This window comes from Sorex araneus, chromosome 5 (genome assembly GCF_027595985.1).
Source record: "Sorex araneus isolate mSorAra2 chromosome 5, mSorAra2.pri, whole genome shotgun sequence".
Taxonomy (NCBI): domain Eukaryota; kingdom Metazoa; phylum Chordata; class Mammalia; order Eulipotyphla; family Soricidae; genus Sorex; species Sorex araneus.
The window spans coordinates 110,696,610-110,714,964 of record NC_073306.1 but is presented as its reverse complement, the minus strand read 5'-3'; the positions used below and the strand labels follow the sequence as shown (position 1 = coordinate 110,714,964).

Genomic DNA, 18,355 nt, shown 5'->3' with positions numbered 1-18,355 from the left:
ATTTCATAAAATGGATTACAAATTTCCTTGACTTGTATCTGTGATAAAAATGATGATACCATATAATTTCTTGATTGGACCTTCTTAAGCAGAAACATCTAGGTTTAGACTCACTTCTTTACAGACAAAAACAAAAATCTATTTTAAGTATGCATCCTCAGTACAATCTCACTGTCAGAGGAGTGGTAATATTGTTTCATTCCTTTTTAAGACAGAGCACACATCAAGGTCACCATGTTGTATAATTTCCTGGTCTTCTAAGAAGCTTATTTCTGTTTTTATTTTTAATCACAAAGCCCATTATTTTTAAATGCTACACTTAAGAGTTTTAAGAATAACAGTTAAATCTGTCTCCCTCTGTCTCTCTCTCTGTCTCTCTGTCTCTCTGTCTCTCTCTCTCTCTGTCTCTCTCTCTCTCTCTCACACACACACACATACATACACACAAAACACGATGAAATTTAATGTTATCACAAAGTTTAGTATAGCAGTATATTAAACCAAGCACCAGTGCATGTTTGTATATATAAAATGCAGCTATGGACCAACAAGACAATGCAGGTATTCAGGAGTACTCCTTACATGCTCTGATCCTGGTTAGATCCCTGACATGACCTGGCGTACTAAGCATCAATGAGTGCAGGCCTGGAGGCCCCCAGCACTTCTAGGTGGGACTCAAGTAGTCCAGAAAAGCACCACTGGGGTGGCCCAGGTAATCCCAGCACTGCAGTACCTAAGCAGCACTGCATCTAGCACCACATCCTCTGGATCTGGCACTGAACCACTAGCCCAGCTGGCTGAGAACCAGCACAAGAGGCCCCTGGGTATCCTGAGCACTGATTAAGAGACCATCCCTCCCTTATATATAATAGACCTGGGAAAGTAAAATCATGCCCATAAAGTGAACAGATCTGTGATAGTTTCATGGGATTTTGTATAATTCAGTGGTGACCAGTATATTCTGCTTGAAAGCCATTGAAGGGGCTGGTGTGGAACATCATATACCTGAAGCTCAATCATGAATAACTTGCTAACTTTGTAACTCACAGTGATTCGATTAAAAAGAAAGAGGTGTGTACCTCCCCAGTTCCCACATGCCCAGAGACTGGCTGTCACACCCACAATTTGCCTCCGGGCATCATCTTAGATCACCAATAGCCCTGGCCCAGAGGCACAGCAACAAGTCCAACCACAGTGCCGGAGATCTCTCCAGGTCCCATAGCAAGCCAATTTCACCAGGGCACCCCAGATGGAGTAGGTGTACTCTCCCCACCTACTCGAGATGGAATCCCAGTGACCAAGAGTTTCCACAAGCAAGGCCCAGGTATGCGGGTACCAGGAATGAATCTCCAGGCCACATGGTGGCAGAAGACATGGGCTGTCCCTCCCCAGGTCCCTGCCCACCCAGCAGACTGGCTGTCATGCCTATAGTTTGCCTCCAGGCACCATCTTAGCACACCAACAGCCCTGGCTCAGAGACAGAGCAGCAAGTCCTAGAAGACACCACAGCACTGGAGATCTCTCCGGCCCCATACTGGGCCAATTTCACTGGGACGCCCCAGATGGAGCAGGTGCAGTATCCCCACCTACTCCAGATGGATTTCCAGTGACCAAGAGTTTCCACAAGCAAGGCCCAGTTATGCAGGTTCCTGGACTGAATCTCCAGGCAGCATGGCGGCAGAGGACCTGGGCAGAGGACCCAGCAGACTGGCTGTCATGCCCACAATTTGCCTCTGGATTCCATCTTAGTGCACCAAAGCCCTGGCTCAGAGACTCCCAACTGAATCCCAAAATGTATTACTGCCATACAGAGATATCTCTGGAACCCAAACATTTACAACCTAGAAATTTACATTTACAATCATGGCAGTGCGAGCTCTCATGATACTCAAAATGAGCAGTGGAAGATAAAGCTATCTAGTATCTGCGCCTGGCAGGCAGGCTTGAATGGTGGTGGGAAATTTTGAGCAAAACATAATGCCCAAAATTAGAGAGCGGGAACTGGGGAAATTGTCTGCCGTAGAAGCAGGGTGAGGACTGGGATGTGGGTAGTGGAAAATGTGCACTGGTGGAGTGATGGATGTTCCATCATTGTATGGATGAATCTCAAATAAGAAAGCTTTGTAACTCTATCTCATGGTGATACAATTTAGGGGGAAAAAAAGTAATGTAGAGTTCATGGGATTAGTGTATAATGTGTAATCCCATCAACGGCCAACATCCAGAGACTAAAACCAAGCTCCTGGAAGTCAGCGGCCGCATTTGCACATTTGCAACCGCATGACATCTGATAGCCTAGTTATCCCTCTTGGAGAATCTGGCAAGCTACCAAGAGTTTACTGCCCGCACAGATGAGCCTGGCAAGCCCCTTGTGGCATATTCATATGCCAAATAGAGTAGCAATGATGGGTCTCATTCCCCTGACCGTAAAAAGCCTCTAATGCTGCACCATTGGGAAGGAAAAGTAAAAAGAAGTTGCTAAAATCTCAGGGCTAGGATGAGTGGAGACATTACTGGGCCCACATGAGCAAATCATTGATCAATGGGATGACAGTGACAGTGACAGTGACAGTGGAGTTCATGCCCATTTCAATCAGCTTAATCAATGACTCAATAAATCAGGATCACAATCACGATCACGAAATACTGTTGATCGTTGATTTCTCAAGCGGGCTCAGTAACCTCTCCATTTGTCCTATCCCAGAGATTTTAGAAGCCTCTCTCTACTCGGCCCTCCCAATGATGCCACACTGGAGGCTCTTTCAGGGTCAGGAGAATGAGATCCAGCTTGTTACTGGCTTTAGCTATGAATACACCATGGGAAGCTTGCAAGGCTGTCCCATGTGGGCAGGAAACTCTCAGTAGCTTGCTCTTCTCCCAGAGGGAAAAGTAGGTTACAGGATATCCCATGGCCACAAAGCAACTGCGTGCTTCTGGGAGCTTGCTTTTAAGTCTCTGGATGTTGGCCGTTGATGGGATTACACACACCTGGGTTCCTCTGCTGGTACCTTCATGCGTGAGGCCTGTCCAAACGTGTGGAGAGGGGCCTCGAGCATGGTATGGCTAGGTTCCAGTGGTCTTTGGCCACTGGGAGCTCTGCTCGGGGCGGGAAGGGAAGCTGGAGCCCATCCCCTCTGAGGGGTCCCAGGGAAGACAGCCAAGCATGCGGGCAAGAGACTCTGTTCAATAAATAGCATTATTTTATTTTATTTTATTTTATTTTTTGTTTTTTTGCTTATTGGGTCACACCTGGCGATGCACAGGGGTTATTCCTGGCTCTGCACTCAGAAATTACCCCTGGCAGTGCTCAGGGGACCATATGGAATGCTGGAAATCGAACCCGGGTTGGCCGCATGCAAGACAAACGCCCTACCCGCTGTGCTATTGCTCCAGTCCCACTCCTACATTATTTTAAAAAAAGAGGTAACACAAACTGCCCCGGGCGCCATATAATCTCATCAATGGCCAAGGTCCATAGACTATAAAACAAAGCTCTAGGAAGAAGAGTGATGCAATACTTCCTGGAGCACGTGGCCTCATTCATGGCCGTACAACCTCTTATACTCTAGCCCACTGATGTACCTAAAGTAGCACACATTTGTTTGATTTTAACATATTTGCTTGTATTCTCTTGTATACAGGCTTAAATGGCCCCCCAAAATACAGCAACCTTATACACTTTCCTCTAATTGTGGTGGGAATATGCTCACTGATGGGGTGCGTGTTTGAATATTATCTGTAATGAACTATTGTGAACTACTTTATGAAAATAAAATGTATAAAAATCAAAAACAAAAGAGGTAAGTACTATAAAAATACTTTAATCATTGAGGTAACATGGCTATAATAGTATTAACATTCATGGCACTGTTGCACAAAGTTACTGCACCCCACCAACACCAAAGTGCCCAATGCCCTTCACTAGTATGCTGATGTTTCTTCTACATCCACTCTTCATCCACTCTTCATCCGCTTAATAATCTATGTTTTGTATCTAAGACCAATGGTTTGTCATCATCAAATACCATCTATTCCAGTTTTGTAGAAGGTATTCTCTTTATTTTCCGCCTTTTCAAAACTCCTTATCTCTATTCCCCTGTAAATATTCTACTGATTAATTCTCTTAACATTCCTTTGTCTGAAAATATTTTTCTCCTTTTAGTTTGTTTTGTTTTTGTGAGATCACTATAGTGGTGCTCAGAGAACACGGCAGCCACTCCCAATTATCCTCAGACAACCAGGGTGTTCAGTTCATGACATGAACTGATGATGTGGAGTTCCTTGAACCAGGGACCACCCAAACATGTAGAAGACCTGAAGATACAAAATTATTCTGTACCAAGGACCACAGAGCTTTACCCGCAGTGGGAACTTCCAGGGTTATCCCAGAGATGCTTGGGACCTCCAGACACACACCTAGTTATGCCAAGGAACATGTCATTTCAGAGATTGAATCCAGACTTGGTGCTACAAGACAAGTGTACTAACACTTGTATTATCTCCCCAGCCTCTCCTGTAACTACTGAAAGATAGTTGGCCAATATAACCATTGGCTATAGGTTTGGGGGAAGATAGTTCTTTTCTTTCAGCTCTTGAGAATATTCTAAATCTTCTTTCCAGAATCCATAATTTCTGAGGAGAAATCCTATTTTCCTTTCTAGGAAAAATCTCATTCCTCTCAATTTTAATCTTTAGTTTTCTGAAATTTGACCATGACCATTCCTAGACTTGATTTTTTGGAGTTTATCTAATTTGGGTTTTCTTAGCTATGTGATGCTCTATGTTTATTCCTTTTGCTAAATTTGGGTAATGCGCTATTCTTAAAAATCCCTCCCTCTCCCTTCCTTCCTTTTCTTCCTGTCTCAGGCCACACCTGCTGCTTTCAATGCTTACTCCTGGCTCTGTGTTTAGGGTAAGTTCTGGTAGTGTATGGGGGACCATATGTGATACTGAGGACCAGACAGGGGTTATTCACATGCAAGATAAATGGTTAATGATTGCTTCCTATACTATGTCTCCAGTATCTTTAAATATTTCTCAACTCTACATTCTTCCTCCTCTCCGTTGGGCCCCTGATGACAAAAGTGGTTACATTTTAGATATAGTTCTCATAGACCTCTTCAGGGGCTTTTAGAAAAATAACATTTATGAATCCAGTAGTGGGCAGAGGGAGGGGTCTGCTCTTTCTTATTTTCCCACTTTCAGTCTATTTTTATTCTGTGGTCCACATTGGGCAACATCTTTTGTTCTCTCTTTAAATTCATTGGTTTGCTCCTACACTTCTTCATTCTTTTGATGAATACATCTACCGTTTTTCTAAAATTCCTATTTGCTTTTACTTTATTTTTTTGCTCTCAGAACTTTATATATTTTCCTTTGTTTCAAGAATCCTTTATCCACCTAACCATGATGTCTGGAAACATGAAGTACTGAGGACTGACCAGAAAGCCATTTAGAATTATCCACACCCAACCCCTCTACCCTGAGCACTGTCACTTAATCACTCTGATCCTTAGGTATTTTGTAGCCCCTTTAAAATAAGAGTAATGATAGTCTTCATCTTCCATTAATTTGAGTTTCAGAAACTAAATTTAAAATAGCTATAGAAATATATGATATTAATGCTATCACCATTACATGCTGTGTGTCCTTGAGTCTATAGCTGATATTCTGAAGTCCATTATTACCACAGTTATCTGAGAATTGAAGACACGATGAAAAACCACTAACCCTCTCAACAAAATAGAGGAAATCCTACCTTTCAGCAACTGGTTTGGCAATGTTTTCAAAAATGATCTCTTGGTTTGCATCTTGATCAAAAATTTGTTGAAATCTGAAAATGTGGAAAATACTAATTACTTAAAATCTGAGCCTTCAAACACTATTGGATTAATGATATATTCCTAAACATTTTATAACTTACCCAAAAATACATCACCTAGCTTACCTAACTCAACACAATGTTTGCCCTGTAGCCCAACCACACTCTGCTATTGTGGCCCTGGATACAAATGGTGGTGAACAGCATTGCTCGGACAGGGTCTGCACAATAAATCCCTCTGAAACACTGCAGCAGCTTTGAACCAATTCATAAACTGAGTATTTTTTTTCTGCTCTCAAGAAGGATAGTGTCTCTAATTGGCACCACATTCAAATCTAGATAAGTGCATGGAATAAAAACCCAAGAACAGGATGTAAATAGCCAATGAACTTATGATGCCTGACCTGTAAAGAAAAGAATGCAACTGTGAAATGAATGCTCACTTAACTTAATGTTAAGATTTTTGAACTGGTTTGTTTTCCAGTTCAAACCAGTCTTAGTATCAGTGTGTAAGTGTCAGTCAATTCTCAGAATGGTTTTGTTTTCATTTTGTTGACTGTAAGCCAAAAGTCAAAAAGTGAATTAAGACAGACCTGTCCTGCAAAAATAAGTCTTTATTAGATTAGCAAGATTAATGGGCGAGAAGAAGGAATAGTGTCAATTTCATTCTTCTTGCAAAGGCACCCTAATTTAGCTTAACACAGCATCACAACAGAATACCTGGGGCTGGAGATATAAAACCTATTGTGGTACAGTGTGGTAACTTGCTACCCGCAAGAATGAGATGGATCCCTAAGAAACATCACAAAGGGGGTGGAATGATAACTCAAATGGCTGAAACATAAGTTTTGCATGAGGGTGATCTGGGTCCCATGGCTATCCAGGGCAGCACATAGTCCCCCAAACCCTGCTAGGAGCAATCTCCAAGCACTGAAAAAACACCAGTGGGCCCCAGCACCACCAACAGAATCCCCAAACTTTTCAGTCGAATTGAAATTATAAAGTGAAAGGGAATTAAGTTCATCTTAAAATTACTATTTATTTTAAAGATCCCTAGAAGATCAATCTGCCTGTTTGAAGAAGCAAAAGTGGAGTGAATACGAAAGGAAGTGGAGAGCACACTGTGACTGCTGCCTCATTCCACTGGGCAGACAGCGGCACACACCAAGGGAGCCCAGAGCAAGCTCCAAACCCCCAGTAGGAATTGGCGACTTCAGATCTGAGTGCTAATATCACAAAGGGATGTGGCTGCTGAAACCGCTCCAGAGCACTGCAAACTGTGCTGTTGGAAAACATTTCTAGAAGTAGGCTTTTGGAGGATGATGACAGTCATAAGTCTGATTTGTTTCTTGTACTGAGGAAGAGCTGACTGAATCAATTAGACATTCCTCTCCTCATTTCCTTAAGTAATAAAAATTTCATCTACCACCATTTATAACAAAGAGGTGGCAGTAATTTCAGTATCTATAATAGGCATTAAACTTCAAATATCATAATCCCCAAATATTTTATATTACTTAATACAGTTACATAGTAATCAGTAAAGGCATTACTGTAACCAACTATCTTCTAAAAATGCTTAGGTGTTTTATCTTTTATAAACTCTTAGAATAATTATTATGTTAAACAAATTCAATCTAATCTTTGACTGATGAAGAAGTTCACAAGGAGATAAAGCAACTTATTCATGGTCCTGGACTTAGTCAATACATAATTTGAGGCTTCCTGATGGTTCATTGAAAAATTGTACAGACTTTTTCTAAAGTCCACTTCAAACTTAGCACCTTCTGACCTCTTTCCACCTCTTTCCTGGTCTCCTGTGGCCACTAAATGACAGCTCCATCCTTCTAAGGACTCTGCCCAAAACCTTGAGGGAATCCTTGATTCCTCTCTTTCCATTGCGCTAACCAATCCATCAGCAAAGTCTGTCAGCTCTGCCCTTTAAAATAGCCAAAATCCAATGAGTTCTCAGTATTTCCACTTATTACTCTCCTCTCTTAATCTTCCATAATTTCCTGCCTGTTCTCCCTTGCAAAAGTAGCCTGGTTTCCCCTACCCCTTAAAAGACTATGTTCCACATGTCAGTAAGAATTATCTGACAAAAAAATTAATGAGATGATTTTAATCATTTGTTCAAAACCCTCTTACCTCCCAAATCACTTCTGAGTAGGCTTATAACTTACTCCCCAAAAAACCTAATAGTGATTTTTAAGGTTCCATGTGACCTTGTTCCTCTATTGGCCCCATTGACCAATCTTCTCCCCTTGCCCTGTTGCTGACTCATCTCCAGTCACACAGATCTTTTAATTTTCCTCAACATGCCAGGCACCTCCCCAGGTCCCATCCCAGGGATTTCACTCCATTTCTGAGGCCTGGAATCGCCCTTCCTCGTCTGAATACCTGGCTTTCTCACCTCCTTGGGCCTTTGCTCGATGGTCACTTTCCCACAGTGCCTTCCCAGGCATCTCTTTAAGATACTGTAGACATCTCTCCCTGTGCGGCCCCTCATCCCAGCCAGCAATCATCACTACCTGCCCTGTCTTACATTCCTCCCGAATTAGCCCTTTCTAATAGCTTATTTGCTTGTCCATTTCCTCCCACCAAAATGGAAGCACCCCAAGAGCAGGAGCTTTGTTACTGCATTCCCTGTGGTGGTGTTTTATAGAAATAGCATAGAGTCATGGCCAATAAATATTGATTTAATAAGTTTTCTAAGAAAATGACCTTTAAAATGTTTAAATATTTAATAAGTTAAATACTTTATTAGTTTCTTTATATAAAATAAAAATCCAATGATTTCTAATTCAGAGGTTTTGAAAAGTGATTAAAGATTTAAAAATAATCGTACAGTACTATGGATAAGGCTCAAGTAGTAAAGCACATGTGAGGTCCTAAGTTCAATCCTGATACATTACTAGGCCATGATTGGACCAGAACACCACCCAGATGCATCCCTTAGAAAACAACTAAGTCAGGACAGGGTGATGGCTCAAAGGGTTGGAGAGCATGCAGCATGGGCAGGAGCCCTGGATTCAGGGTCCATCACTAAGGACGGTCCCCAAATACTGAGCTGGGAACAGTTGCTCATTCACTGTGCTTCCTCTTCAACATTTTTGAAATAATAAAAATTAAGCCAGTATCACTTTTTCAATGCACTTTTTCGTTGCATACGTTTAAGTATACATGCAATGCAAAGACTGAATAGACCAATAAAGATATGGAAAGGACATTAAAGATGTGGTAAACTGCTTGACAATAAAACAGCTCTCATGAATCAGAGACAATAAAGCATACTTAATGGGAGAAAGTCCCTACAGAGAAAGTATGTTAGGAAGGACAAGGTAAGCAGCAGGAAACCAAAAAGACAAGGTAAAGGTCACCTCACTCTGTAATCATGTGCTTATAATTCTGTTTATATATATAAAAAAATGAGAAGTGGATGAGAGAATACATATATTAATGATACATGTACAAAGGCAGAATGTAAGGAAAAAGAAACATTGGTAGGATAAAGAAAGAGGAGAAAAGTCATAAAAAAATAAATCTGGGATAATTTTATCCAAAGGGAAAGGGCAGGAATAGTTTTCAAACAGAGCCAATGTAAACCAGTCACAAGAGAAAGTTAAGAGAGCAATTAGGGTGCGTCCAAAAAAACCCAGGAATCTTTCACCACAGACTGAGCCAGCAATCAATGTGGGTTAAAATGGGCTTCAACTCCAAAATTTAAAAAAGGAGAATTACAGAAAATGTCATAATCTAAAACTGGAGAATAAATATAGTATGAAATAGCCATAAGCAACAGCATTTGATTCTAATAGAGATTAAGACCAAAGGTATTTGTGCAGTATTTTTCTCCTGAACCATACTAATTATCAATGTTCCAGAGAAATAAGATTTAGTCAATAAACATATTTATGTAATCTATTTAACCTGCTATATCCCAAATTTTAGCATTTTAGTATGTAGTCAATATGAAAACATTCTTGATATATTTTTATTCTTTTTTACCATGCAAGTCTTAAAAATCCTTACTATATTTTATTTTTATGCAATTATATTTATAACTACATTACTACATTGGCATTCATTTTAAATGCTTAAGAGCTGCATGTGGCAAGTGACTAAAATTAATTTCTGATATATGTTCTATTGTATAGTAGCTCATATATATATATATATATATATATATATAGCTGTAGGATGACAAATGCTATCATGATCCAAAAGTAACGATGAGACTGGGACCCTGCTAGGGATAGGAAAGACTAATCTGGCCTGAGCACTGTAGTCTGAGATCAAGATGGCCCCAGGAGAGCAATTATAAGCTTTAATGCATTTCTTATTGTGTCCATACAAAATGGACATTGCTTTAAAGTAAATTATTCAAAAGGCATAAGGAGAGTTAATGGAAAAGTTGGTGGTTCGTGCCCACCCAGGAACTCCAGCTGTAAAAAACTAACGCATGCCAACGGGCGTGTGCACTCGTGGCCTCTCCAGGCGGCTCTGTCTCACCGCCCATGTTCCATGCTCTGGTACCGCTGTGTGTGGCTGTTGGTCAAGGGCAGGTGACGGAAGGAAGAAGGCCAAACTGGTTGCTCGATCAGTTTATTTCATTCTCTCTCTCTGCTTCTCTCCCGGCTCTGGATCTCTCTCTCTGGATCTCTCCCCCAACACACTCTTACAGCCTAGTTAAATCCCCTCAGCATGAGGGGGTTGGGGCTGTACACATAGGTGTGGTTACAATCAATAGGGGTAAGGTTCCTTTCCCTTAGGGGATGCTTCTCCTAGGACTGACTGATTCTCTTTCAGCAGGAGGATCCACCCAAGGGCAGAGTCCCATGAGTGTGTTTCTCTTCTCCTCATCCAACAAACATATAAGCATTCATAATATTAATCATTTTGTATGGACACAATAAGAAATGCATTAAGCTTATAGAATTGCTCTCCTGGGACCATCTCGATCTCAGACTACAGTGCTCAGGCCAGATTAGTCTTTCCTATCCCTAGCAGGGTCCCAGTCTCATCGTTACTTTTGGATCATGATAGCATTTGTCCATAATCAAGCTCTTAACTTATAGTTAAGAATTAGGCACTTTGGCCAGGCCCATCTCGATGCCAAGGTAGCACATAACTCACTAATTGCCCTGGATCCGTCCCGTCCCTTGTTGGAACCCTGCTTTTGGGGTGCTAGGAACTGAGGGCAACTGAGGCTTAAGTGGAGAAAGCAGATGCCTGGGAATGAATAATATTAAAAGCCAATTAAGTCCCAAGTTACAAAAGCATAATATTGTCTTCTTGTGTCTATACAAAAAGGACATTGCTTTAAAGTAAATTATTCAAAAGGCATAAGGAGAGGAGAAAGGCAATATTAACTTATAAGTTCAGTGTCCTAGGAAGGTCTGACCTTACAAAGTAACAGAGTCAGATTAGGGGAGAAAGCTGATTAACTGTTTTGGGGAAGAGAGCATAGAGAAGTGATTACAGCTAAACAAAGGGATGAGAGTGGCTTGGGAACACCTTGATGGGTGTGACTGGGGTAAGCCTAAACTCTGGGAAAAACCGGGACAAGCTCCTTGTGGCAAGAGGGGAAAGGACAAAGTAATGTCATTCTACATCTAGCAACACTGAATAAAATAAGATAGAGACTACATTGAATGCTCCATAAGAAAGTGTTTTTGACAGCAGAGGGTATTAGTGCAATATGCTAATTTCATTTAATGTTAGTTTTACAGAAAAACAGAAATGGAGACAGATAAACTTATTTAAACTTGTATGTATTTTATCATACATATGTATGATGCATGTATTATTTTAATATATCAATATATTTATGGTTTATGGTTTATTTATGATTCAGGAGAAAAATGCTAAACAGATACATCTGGTCCTGATGTCTATTAACCTCAAATGTTGTTGATTATCATTATTTTATACTATCTTTATTCTCTAGTTTTAGATTTTGACATTTTATTATGACTTTATTGTTGTTTAATTATTTTTACTTTTTTATTCAATTGCATATATTTTTATGTTAAACAGAAGGGTCACTTATATAATACTTAAATTTTATCAGAAATTATTGTCTTTAATAAAGCTTTGTCATACACTGAACCTCTATAAGCCATAGTGGGTCAAGGAAAGAAGAACACTGGATAAAAAGAGGCAATGAAAAACAGCTAAAATTTTGTATTGTCAGGGATGTGGTGAAAAACGAACTTTCATCCACTGCTGAAGGGAATGATTCTTGGTCCAATCCTCAGGAAAACAGCATGAAGTGTTCTCAGAAAACTCAGAATTGAAATTCCATATGACCTAGTAGTTCCATTTTTGTATTATCTCCACACAGAGAAAATTCATTCAAAAGGACATATGCTTATCATTATGTATTGCAGTACTCAGGATCATAGCTAAGACCTGGAATCAACCTAGAAGTTCAATGACAGATAAGTAGATCATGAAGATGTGGTTTGTTGTACAAATGGAATACTACACAGCTATGGGGAATGAAGGAATCATGTAATTCACTGGAACATGAACGGAACTGGAAAGATATCATGTTAAATAAAGTAAGCCAGAATGAAAAGGATAAACACAGGATAAAACACTTATATGTTAGAATAACTGGATAAAGATTGCAATGATTTAAGGAGGATGCCTTGGCCCCAGAGTATAGGAAGGAGAAAGAAGAAATCCAGTGGAGGGGTGGGAGAGAAGACACAGATAATAAGCAAAAGGGAGCAGGGATCAATTTAAAAGGTTCCTGTCAATATGGCAGGTGTTGTGTGTGTGTGTGTGTGTGTGTGTGTGTGTGTGTGTGTGTGTGTGTGTGTAGAGCTGGGGGAGGGGAGTGGCATGGGGTGTAATAGGAGGAAACCTGGGAACACTGGTGGAGGGAAGTTGACACTGGTGGTGGGATCAGTACTTGAACATTGTATGTCAAAAACTCAACCATGAATAACTTTGAAGATCATAGTGCTTTAACAAAATTTAAAAAATACATACCTCTCTGCAATGTTGTGAACTATTATAAAATAAAAGTTCACAAGTACAAACCTATTAGATAATACAGAGAACTACATTGCATGGTTCATAAGAAATTGTGCTAATGACATCGTAGAGGGTATTAATGCAATAGGCTGGTTTTATTTAATGCTAGTTTCACAGCAAAACACATACACACACAAAAAAAGAGATAAATAAACTTACTTAAATCTGTAGCTCTCTCGCTTATTATTCACAAATCCATCTGCCAAATCACGAGGTAAGATAATTTCCAAACTAGATGTTAATTTTTCATCTTCATCTATGGAATAAATCTGTAAAGGGTGACCACAAATGAATATAAAATGATACAATTGCAGCTCAAACTAAACCCAAGCTATTATGATGTGCATTATAATGGTATGAAATTGTACTTTTAAGATAAAAAGTCATAGCTGAGTATAATTTGGATAATTTTCCTCTTTGAACTGTGTACAAGCCCAAACAAATAAATGGAATTGAACAAGAGGTAAAACCTAAATCAATGCTCTATCAAAGCACAGATTATCTTTGAATGACCTAATGTACAAATTTGAACATTTGTGTGTCTTTGTTGTTGAGAAACTAATAGCACTGAAAGAAAAAATATTATCTAAACATTTCTTTGGAATTATGTACCAGAAATCAACATTTTACAGCAACCAACAAGTACTACTGAGCATTTACAAAATGCTAGACAGAGATCAAAGGACTTGTCTGAGACTTCTTAGAGAGATTGCAACAATGCTCTAATTCAAGTTATGTTCAAAGAAGCCCAAGTTTCCATAAGACATGTCCAAGCTAAAAGACATGTCTAAGATAAAAGACATGTGGTTTCAAAAGACACATGTAATTCATGCCTTTGATTTCATTTTCAAGGTTCTCCTCCCAGTTTAGCCACTAACTAGTAAATGGTATAAATCAGCAAAACTTTCTAAACCAATATGGAAGTGGAAAGTCTTAACCAACCCCTTTACAACTGTGAATTCTTGGATTCTCTTCTTGTTTACCTACTTGCTTTATTTATGGTCAAGGGACATCAAGAGTCAAGCCTATAAAGAGGTCATGTGGAATAAAGAAATGTGTAAAATTTGGTGTTCAAGACCTGGATCCAACACTGAGTCAATATCCCACCTGTGTAACAATCACTACTTGAGATTCTCAGTTCTTCACACATAAAATGAGGAAATAGATTTCTGTGGGGATTAACTGATGTCACAGAAATGGAAGCATTTTGTAATACTCCATATAAAAACTAATATTCAGTAGATTTAGAGTTTTTTTAAGAGACTTCTTGTCTTTCACCAGAAAATAAAATTATTTCTAATGGGCAATACTTCCTATGTAAGACTATTTAGAAGCTTTAATCTGTGGGGGAAACACCAAATTCTTAAATAAGTAAAAGACTACCTAAATCTCTGGAAAGTCTGAATAATTTTCCTGAGTACATTTTAACTGAAACCTCTCATTTAAAATATTTATTCAGGGATTTGATTATTTAGTTAAATAAAATTATGTAAAGTAAAAACAACAGGTTTAGAGCTTTCTGTTAAGGTTTTTTCAGGACACATTTATAAGTTGTGCCTTAACATAATAATAAAATAAAACCTATGGAATTGGAGAGTTAGTACAGGTGCTTGCCTTGCATCCTGCAGACCCTGATTTAAATCCCCAGCACTGCATATGATCTTTTGAGTACTACCAAGAATCACTCCTAATTACAGTGCCAAAAATAGAACCTGCGCACCACTGGGGGTGGTCAAAAATAAAAAATAAATAAATTATATCCTGTGGGAATCCATATAAAAAAAAAGGGAATGGCTCGACAGGCGAGTTAATGAGGACATGAGCTAGGAAGCAAATAAAAATGAGGGTGCCATACAATTTCTGCATCTGTAATACAGTAGTGCCTATGAGAAAGAACCATGGAATTGGGGAGGACAATGACCTGCCACCCTTCTCATAAAGCTATTCTCAGATGTAATAAGAAAAGTCCCTTAAAGCCATAAAATTCATGCAGTCTAAAAAATTGACTTTCAATCTTTAGTCATATGGGGTTGGAGAAATAATACAGTGGGTAGGGTGCTTGCTTTGCATGCGGCTGAACCAGGTTTGATCTCTGGCATACCATATGGTCCTTCAAGCACTGCCAGGAGTAATTATTGAAGGTAAAGCCAGGAGTAAACCCTGAGCATCACTGCCAAGTGTTTCCCAAAAACCAAAATAAAAAAAAACATTTATTATTTAATGTATGTTTTGTGTTTTAGACTGGAAGATAGCTAAAGTCAATGCAAGAATAAATATGAAAATGTTCAGAAATGTACAAAGCACCATACAAGTGAAAATTGCCACAATTTAAATTAGCCCCAAGATTCATCTTTTGTACCTCCTAATTTATTAATGGAAAAAATATTATCGGTTAGTTTATAATGACTTAAGGAATGAGGTTAATGAAGCGATGGAGTAACAAAATGAAGAGGAGGAAAGAAATATACCTGCGCTTCACTTTTGATTTTATGTTTTAAGTACCATTTCTGGTCAGTGAAACAACCATGTAGCCTTCTGAAAAAAAATAAAAAGACACTAACAGTAGGATTTCTAAACAAGAACAGGGAACTAACTCAAAATTCCTTCATATGATTTCTTTTCTGTTTGTGCATGTAGTGTAATGCTGAAGCTTGGTAAAAATTGTGAAAATCCAGTAAGACATCTAAAAATGCGTTCTGGAGTAACAAACAATTAGATAATACAGAGAACTAATTGCATGGTTCATAAGAAATTTCTTATGAACCATGGTTTCTCAGATAAATTAGAGGAGGAGTACAGTGAAATAGTCATCACTGTCACTGTCATCCCGTTGCTCAGAGATCTGCTTGAGAGGACACCAGTAATGTCTCCATTATGAGACTTGTTGTTACTGTTTTTGGCATATATAATAAACCGTGGGTAGCTTGCCAGGCTTTGCCATGCGGGTGAGATACTCTCGGTAGCTTGCCGGGCAATCTGAGAGGGATTGAGGAATAGAACCCGGGACAGCCACGTGCAAGGCAAACACCCTACCCACTGTGCTACTGCTCCAGTATGCAAATAATCATACAATGCATTTTATGAATGGAGAAAGTTCAATATTATATTCAAAATTCTCCATCAATACCCTATCCAAGCCTACCCTCAGTCATCCTCACTTTACCGCATCCAAACACTTGTTGAATCTATGAGAAAAGTGTAACATGTTCTATTAATCTGGGCCAAGAAACCATTTGACATCTGATCCACGTTTTTGACTTGCTTTGTTTGGAAGGCACAGTCAGGAGTGTTCAGGGGTTATTCCAGGCTCAATAATGGGGTAAAGGGCCATTTCTCCAGAGGTGAGCACAGAGCCATTCCGTGCTGGGGATTAAAACTGGGGCTCAACTGCCCAGGTAAGTAGAAAAAGAGATAAATAAATGGGACTACCTTAAACTGAGAAGCTTCTGTACCTCAAAAGATGCAGTGACCAGAATACAAAGACAGTCTACAGAATGGGAAAGGATATTCATCCAATACCCATCAGATAAGGGGTTGATATCAAGGATTTACAAGGCACTGGTTGAACTCTACAAGAAGAATCCAAGCCCATCAGAAAATGGGGCGACAAGATGAACAGGAACTTTCCCAAGGAAGAAACCTGAATAGCTAAAAGACACGTGAAAAAATGCTCCTCATCACTAATCATCAAGGAGATGCAGATCAAAACAACAATGAGATATCATCTCACACCACAGAGACCGGCCCATATGCAAAAGAACAAAAGGGCAGGGATGTGGGGAGAAAGGGATTCTCCTTCACTGCTCGTGGAAATGCCGACTGGTTCAGTCCTTTTGGAAAACAGTATGGACGCTTCTCAAAAAATTAGAAATTGAGCTCCCATTTGACCCAGCAATACCACTTCTGGGAATATACCGGAGATGCAAAAAGGTATAGTAAAAGTGACATCTGCACCTGTATGTTCATTGCGGCACTGTTCATAATAGCCAGAATTTGGAAAAAACCCAAGTGCCCGAGAACAGATGACTGGTTAAAGAAACTTTGGTACATCTACACAATGGAATACTATGCAGCTGTTAGAAAAGATGAAGTCATGAAATTTGCATATAGGTGGATTAACATGGAAAGTATCATGTTAAGTGAAATGAGTCAGAAAGAGAGGGACAGACATAGAAAGATTGCACTGATTTGTGGAATATAAAGTAACAGAATGGGAGACTAACCCAAGAATAGTAGAGATAAGTACCAGGGGGATTACTCCACAGCTTGGAAAATGACCTCACATGCTAGGTGGAGAAGCAGCTCTGCTAGAGAAGGGATCACCAAGCAAAGGGTGCTAGGCAGGCCCAATAGGGATGGGAGATACGGGCTGAAAATAGACTACAGACCGAACATGATGCCTACTTAATACCTCTGTAGCAAACCACAACACCCAAAGAGAGAGAGAGCAAAAGGGAATGCCCTGCCACAGAGGCGGGGTGGAGTGAAGGGAATAGGGTGGGGGTGGTGGGAGGGATGCTGGGACCATTGGTGGTGGAAAATGGGCACTGGTGGAGGGATGGGTACTCTCGATCATTGTATGGCTGAAATGTAAGCATGAAAACTTGTAAGTCTGTAACTTTCTCTTGTGGTGATTCACTAATAAAAAACAAAAATTAAAAAATAATAAAAAAATAATAAACTGGGGCTCAGGGGCTGGAGCAATAGCACAGCGGGTAGGGCATTTGCCTTGCACGTGGCCAACCCGGGTTCAAATCCCAGCATCCCATATGGTCCCCTGAGCACCGCCAGGGTTAATTCCTGAGTGCAAAGCCAGGAGTAACCCCTATGCATCTCTGGGTGTGACCCAAAAAGCAAAAAAAAAAAAAAAAACAAAAACTGGGGCTCAAACTTGGGGTTACTACAAGCAAAACAAGGGGCTCTAGACCTTCAGGGTATCTCCCCTGTCCATTTATGAAGCACTTTATAAAGTTTTTGGAGACTTGAGGATGTGACTACATGACTAGAGCACAAGTTCTGCATCTGCTAAGCCTTCAATTTAATGTGGTTCCCAGGACCACCTTCTTTAAGGTGAGTAGAATATGAGCAACATGGTCAGTATCATGGTTCAATTCTACATGACTTTATTCCTGAAAGAAAACAAGATCTCATGAGCTCAGTATTCTGAATACTCCATGAGTAAAAAGACTGATGATGATGACATATACTATATTCTCCTTGTTTTAAATACATAAGCTACGTGAAGAAAATGCTAAATTACTAAGTGACAAGATACTACACCCATGCATATATAAAATGTAAAAGATGAACAGAGATAAAATATTAACAGCATATCCAATAGTTCAGAATCAAAAACACTATCAGATTGCCCATGTCTAAATCCTCACTTTGTGAGGCAAAAAACAAAGCCAGAACTTTCTGAACAGTGTAGAGCATTATCATTTAAAAAAATTTAATATCAGGGTTATGCTACATAGTAGGTGGTGG

General features: G+C 39.6%; 1 protein-coding gene across 1 annotated transcript in view; it reads right to left on the bottom strand.

The window, feature by feature from the left end:
• Window positions 1-18,355, bottom strand: part of KIF6 (kinesin family member 6) — a 705,701-nt gene that overhangs the window by 686,133 nt on the left and 1,213 nt on the right. The window contains exons 2-3 of the mRNA XM_055140906.1: window positions 13,028-13,137; window positions 5,759-5,833 (exon numbers count right to left, since the gene is read on the bottom strand). Of these exons, the coding sequence (XP_054996881.1) occupies window positions 5,759-5,833; window positions 13,028-13,137 (185 nt within the window). The remainder of the gene's footprint in view (window positions 1-5,758; window positions 5,834-13,027; window positions 13,138-18,355) is intronic.